The 6,668-nt window shown below is 41.9% G+C and overlaps 1 protein-coding gene across 1 annotated transcript; it reads left to right on the top strand.

Annotated features, from left to right (window-relative positions):
- The first annotated feature begins 1,787 nt into the window (after positions 1 to 1,787).
- On the top strand, positions 1,788 to 4,182 carry LOC121742428 (exocyst complex component EXO70B1-like). The gene has a single exon (XM_042135563.1). The coding sequence runs from the start codon at positions 2,124 to 2,126 to the stop codon at positions 3,963 to 3,965; it is 1,842 nt and encodes a 613-aa protein (XP_041991497.1). The 5' UTR covers positions 1,788 to 2,123; the 3' UTR covers positions 3,966 to 4,182.
- The last annotated feature ends 2,486 nt before the right edge of the window (positions 4,183 to 6,668 follow it).

Here is a 6,668-nt window from a genome sequence, read left to right as displayed (position 1 = left end):
GGGCACAGGCGGGCTCAACGGGAGGCGATGGGGGTCGCCGGAGGTTCACAGGAGGTCCAGTCGGCATCCCCCCTTGGCCAATCCACAACGGATCTCAAATTCTTCGCGCGTCAACAAACGCGCGCTCAGATGGTCAAGACGATGGCCGAATGGCGGGCGGCGGTGGACCCCGTGGAGAAGAGTTTGCTTCAAACATTGCTCCTGAGCATGCAGGAGGATTTGGAGGCGGCACGGAGGGAAGCTGCCGGGAGTAGAGGCGACGGCGACGGAGGCGGAGGCGATGGTGGCGACAGCGATGGAGGAGACGACGACGGCGACGAGGAGTGAATTATTGTACTTTTTTTTAATTATTGTACTTTTTTTTAATTATTGTAATATTTTTAAATTATTGTACTTTTTAAATTTTTAATAGTATTATTAATGTTTCTCGTATATGTCTAGTAAATTAAATTCCGTATATTGTGTGACTGTTAATTATGTCATTTTATATAATTGTTATTAGTGATGTGGCTATTGATGTGGCTGGGCTATTTATGATGTGGCTAGGCTATGGCTGGACTATTTATGATGTGACAGGAGGATTTTTAGTGCTGTTGATGTGGGAGTGGCTAGACTATGGCTAGGCTATTGCTGGGTTATTCCTATTGTGGATGGCCTAAAAGCAAAATTAAAAGTTTAAAACCATTAGCGGTGGCGGAAATAAAGGTGTGTGAAAGTGTAGTCAATGAATATAGTTGTAATCAGGATTTGTTCAACCAAAGGATGCTTGTAGGGTCCACAGTAGTTGGGTCCAACAATTGTATTTTGTACTGCGATACTGTATTTTAATATTCACACCTATTGAAATGGAAATAGTTATTGTAAGAGAAATATGTATTCTTTATTTCTAATCATACTGGATATTAATTATTGTAAGAGAAATAGATCATAGTACATTTGGAGGAGAAATAGCTCAAATAAGTCTATCATGTTTAATGCGAGAAAAAAAGGCTGAATTATGATTACTGCCTTATCAATAAAGTAGTGAATATAGCGTAAACACATTATGCTATAAAATAGTTCTCCTATTGAAATTACTAAGAGCATCTCCTATGGCGCCCCTCCGGTAGGACGTCCGGTCGGACACCGGGAAGGGCGACGGGACGTCCGCCGTTGGGAGGTCGGAGGTCGGATACGGACGTCCCGTGAGGACGTCGGGTGTCCTCGGACATCCCGGCGACGGGCGGGCGGACGTCCGCCACTGTGGCTTCAACTCGGACGTCCGGTCGGACGTCCCGTTTTTTTTTTTTTTTTTTTGAAACTCTATATATACGGCTCGTTGAATTTTATTTCATTCGCACCACTTGCGTTAATAACAAGTTTCATTCGAATCATGTATGTTTTTTCCGATAAAGTTGTTAATTTTTCCCGTTCGTATTCTCGGTCAAATTTTATTTCCGTAAACGTAAATTGTTTTATTTGTGAATTTATGATTTTTTTTATTGCGGGATGTCCTAGTGGGAAGGGCGATGGGAAGGGCGGATATGCATGGGATGTCCTAGTGATGTGGCAGTGGGGTGGGATGTCCTAGTGACGTGGCAGGAGGTGTTTTTGGGATGTCCTAGTGGATGTCCGAGTGGGATGTCCGCCCACTGGAGATGCTCTAAGCATTATTATGATTTGAGTCTAATAAATAAAACAAAAAAAAATCACAATTAAAGAAAACGGCGCTATCAGTGGTAAGTGGCGATACTAATTAAAAAGAAAATTGAGATTGTTGGTATCTTTTGGCAATTTGCATAAGCATCTTTCTATTCCAATTGAAGCAAACAGGATTTTTTTTGAATATCTGTTTTGTACCTTTAACTGCAGAAGAAGCGCTTCCATTCCAACCACCAAAATTTGATCTTGTTCAGTAATTATCTCTTCTTCCCATAGAAATATTTAATGGTTTTACCAATCCTCCTCGTTCCCATTCATTCACACTAGAAGAAACCGCGTTTTCCCGATGACTTATTTATGGGGCTGGGCCCATTTTCTCCTCTCCCACCTTCCTCGACGGCGCCTATCTCCCTAATCTTCCCATCACACTTGCATTTACTTCACTTCCATTTCTCCAATCTCCAATAATTCAGCATCCTCTCATGGCGGATAACGGCGAGGAGAAGCTTATTGCGGTTGCCCGCCACATCGCTAAAACCCTAGGCCACACCGACTCTATGACCGACGATATTCTTAAGATTTTCAGCAATTTCGACGGTAGATTGCGAGATAAGCTCTCCGACGATGGAATCGACCAGACGCTCAAGTCCCTCGACCGCCGCCTCTCCCGTTATATCTCCCTCGACGCGCCGATTTGGTCCAATTCCGTCGACGTCTCCTCCTTCCTCCACGCCGTTGACCAATTGATTGCCGCTGTTCGCGATTGGGCGCCCCTGGCCGCCCACAAGCGCGTCGCTGCTTGCCTCGCCCGCGCTGAGGATTTGCTGCAGCAGACGATGCTGCGCTTGGAGGACGAGTTCAGAGCGTTGATCGAGAGCGGCGGCGGCGGATCGACTGACTCTACCCGTCACCACCCCGATTACTCCGACGACGACGGATCAATCGAGGAAGATGAGGATACATCCATCCCCGTAGTGGAGCCGGTGGCGGATTACGATGACCTCTTAATCGACGCGCTCCCGCCGGGTACGGTCGGCGACCTGCACGAGATCGCGAAGCGGATGGCGGCGGCGGGGTACGAGAAGGAGTGCTGCGCCGCGTACGGCGCGTGCCGGAGGGAGTATCTGGAGCAGAGCCTCTCGCGGCTGGGGATGCCGAAGCTGAGCATCGACGAGGTGCAGAGAATGCAGTGGAGTCAGCTGGAAGATGAAATTGAGAGATGGATCAAAGCAATCAACGTCACTCTTCGCGTCCTTCTCCCGAGCGAGCGCCGCCTCTGCGACCGCGTTTTCTCCGGCTTCCCGTCCGATGCGGACCTTTCCTTCACGGAGGTATGCAAGGCCTCGATTTTCCAGCTTTTGAATTTCGCAGACGCGGTAGCGATCAGCAGCCGATCGCCGGAGCGGTTGTTCAAGGTGCTGGATGTTTACGAGGCAATTAGGGATTTAATACCTGAATTTGAGCTGCTGTTTCTCGATGAATTCTGCTTGCCTTTGAGGAATGAAGCGATTACTGTTTGGAAGAGATTAGGGGAAGTGATTAGGGGCATATTTTTAGAGCTCGATAATCTGATCCGCCGTGATCCGGCCAAGTCAGCCGTCCCCGGCGGTGGATTGCATCCGATCACTCGCTACGTGATGAATTACCTCTGCGCCGCGTGCAGGTCGCGGCTGACATTGGAGCAGGTGTTTGAGGAAAGTGGTGATGCTGATTACGGAAAGGGGGATATTGTTTCGCCTTTGTCTCTATCCGCGCAGTTAGCGTGGATCATGGAGTTGTTGGACAGCAATTTGGAGGCGAAGTCTAGGGTTTACAAAGATGCTGCATTGGGCTCTGTTTTCATGATGAACAACGGTCGTTACATCGTGCAGAAGGTGAAGGACAACGAGCTTGGAGGGCTGCTGGGCGACGACTGGATCAGGAAAAACATGGCGAAAGTGAGGCAATATCATGTCAAGTATCAACGGAGTTGTTGGGGGAAGCTCCTGAGCTATCTCAAGGTTGATCACAGCAACTCTGCATCCTCGAATGGGACCTCGTCCAAGGCTTTGAGAGAGCAGTTGAAGCTGTTCAACGCGTCCTTTGAGGAGATATGCAGGAATCAGTCGTCGTGGGTGATCTTTGACGAGCAGTTGAAGGAGGAGCTGAAGATATCTGTGTCGGGGCACTTGTCTCCAGCATATCGCAACTTCATTGGGAGACTGCACGGGTGTGCAGATCTGGGGAGGCACACTGATAGGCACATTAGGTATAGCCTGGAGGATGTTGAGGCGCGGATCAACGGCTTGTTCCAAGGGACTGCTGCTGGGGCTGGAAGAAAGTGAAGTGGAATGTAGAGTGTTTGTTGTATCTCACTCACACACACACACACACACACATAACACATTATATGTATACATTAGTGTAGCTATAGTGAAGATTGGTTTGTGTGTTTTGTACGTGTACATTCCTTTGGTGGTGACTTGCATCCTCTAGTTGTTTAAAGTTGTTACCATGCCTGTGATTGTCATGTGTATATTTTTGAGATATACTGTTTTGAAATTCCTGTTTTTCATGCAACACCACCAGCAATTACATTTCAATTATGTATATGGTAACATAGATGTTGAAAGCTTACCATATTTGAGTGTGTGGTTGATCATGTCCATGATAGGATTGTAGACGTCCGCGTACAGGATCCTTCTTTCTGCAAGCTCCATATGCTAAGGGGATACGTAGCAGCGCTCCTTGAGCAATTAGTAGTGTGCTCTACCGCTGAAGCATGGTGTTGCAGGTCGTTGCAGCATGTAAGAGCCCGACAATCAGAGTCTGTCATGCGGTTTACTTCATACTCCCTTTGTTTCACTCTAAGTGACATATTTTCCTTTTTGGATATCCCACTCTAAATGACATATTTCTAAATATATAAACATCACTCTCTCTACTTTTTCCATCTCTTGTGTCGTATTTTAGAGTTGTGGATAGTAATACTTGTGACAATCGTGTACATCCTGATGAACTGTTCATTCATCCTAATTGGGGTTTATCAATCACAATTAAAATTAATAATGTCGGATGTACCAAAGTAATGTAGTGTGCAGATCTGGCCCAAGTTTTTTAGTTAACATACTCTAAAATAATTTAACAAATATGCAGCAAAGTGAGGTAAGCTAAGCCCACATAAAGTCAATAGCTTCTGTAGGTCCATTAAAGGAAATTTGTTCAAAAGCCCATATAACTTTTAGTTGGTTTCTTTTTAGTTTTTTCGCTAAACCTACTCAGATAGTCACATTACATTACTCATAGACTAATAACTTGCCCATATTAATAATTTCTCAAATCTGAACTTGGGTTAACTGTGCAATTTAATAATTTCAGTATATAAATAAGAAAATATTTTAAAAGATCTTTATATTAATAATGTAATAATCTCATTTTCCAAGCTACCCCGAAGTTACTCAAATGACCACTCAGAGTGTATTTTTAAAAAAAGGGGGGAGCTTCACTTGCATTAGATGGAAATTCTTACTATCAATTTTTTTTGCACTTTTAAAAATGCTGGCTCTGAGTTCGTAAATCATTAATTTATCAACTAAATGATAATTATCTAAAATAATACCCACGTCTCGACAATATTACATTATTTAAAGTATGGGATTTATACAACGTTTGGAATCATTACTGAAAAACTCTATTCGTTTGTTGTGCGTTACTTTTATAAACCATTATGGAAAACGACAAGTAAAATAAAATGCAAAAATCTTAATCTTTCAACTCAATAGTACTTTGTAAATGTAAACAACAATGTATATTAATCGACGGGAGAGTCGAACTCATGTAGTAAAACTTGATACGAAAACTATTTAATCTCCACATTATTAGTAAATGATAAAATCGATGTTGCAGTATCAAAAGTATAAACGTACGGATATGCATACGGTGTCGTCTACAAATTATACCAACTATACATTTGAATATTATTATTCTAGTTTCATTAATTACTCCACTTATTAATCAACTATCAATCCAACTCCAACACTCAGTTTTGCAGCAGCATACCACGTTCCAAACAACAAGGACAACTATTGCGTTTCAGGCATACCGAATATGATTTCTGAAACAACAAAATTTAATATTGGGTAACGAAGTGATGGAATATTTGGGAAATAATTGAGTCAGACTGCTACTTATATTTAAAAATAAATAATAGTAATAATTGAACGAGCTGAGATAGCGGTGTGATATAAATGTCTTAGGTTTATGAAGCCTGTTTCAATGGATATCTAAAAATGTGTTTTAGAATTGAAACCCCACAAACACTATATATAGTTTAGGTTTAATGTTCGTACATTTCCAAATTAAAACGATGATGATAAATAAGGTTGGGGTTGCTGAGCTGTATAAGACAAGAGCTAATAATTAAAATTTGGATTTAGAATCTGAGGTCGTGCTATTAATTCCTTGAATCATTATTTCCTCAGATTTAAATTTTCTGTGTTTTCTTTTCAATAAAGAAATTGATGCCTAATGATAATGATGAGTCCTCTGGTCGGTGCGCCGGCAGCCTAATTGCTACGAAGCTTCATTGAATTGATAATTACATATACTCCAAATTTATATCCTTGATTAATAAATTAAGATGAATATATTTCACTAACTCGTACATTTAGTTCGTTTTTCTTTATATTATATTTTCAGTCTGCCTTTCCCCTGGCCTGTCAATTAAGATGCGAAATTATGAATCATGTAGTAGTAGTATGTATGATTTATGAATCCTCACATCAAAATAAAGTTACCCTAGATGAGTACACAAATATACATGAATACAACTATATCATACTCCATAAAACATCTTGAAATTTTTGGGTATTTCAAATGACAAATTTGTAGCATATTCAAGACTTATAAGTTAAATTGTGCTAACTGAACAAACACAGCAAAGATATAACTAGGCACCAAATGAAATTTACATGGAAAATATGGTTGGTTTATGATCACCTTAGATGGGGGAGGGAAATTGTAAGTTATACATAAATGGTGTTCAACTT

The sequence above is a fragment of the Salvia splendens genome, chromosome 7 (genome assembly GCF_004379255.2).
Source record: "Salvia splendens isolate huo1 chromosome 7, SspV2, whole genome shotgun sequence".
Taxonomy (NCBI): Eukaryota; Viridiplantae; Streptophyta; class Magnoliopsida; order Lamiales; family Lamiaceae; genus Salvia; species Salvia splendens.
The sequence above is the reverse complement of the archived record's forward strand: the minus strand, read 5'-3'. Positions and strand labels throughout refer to the sequence as shown.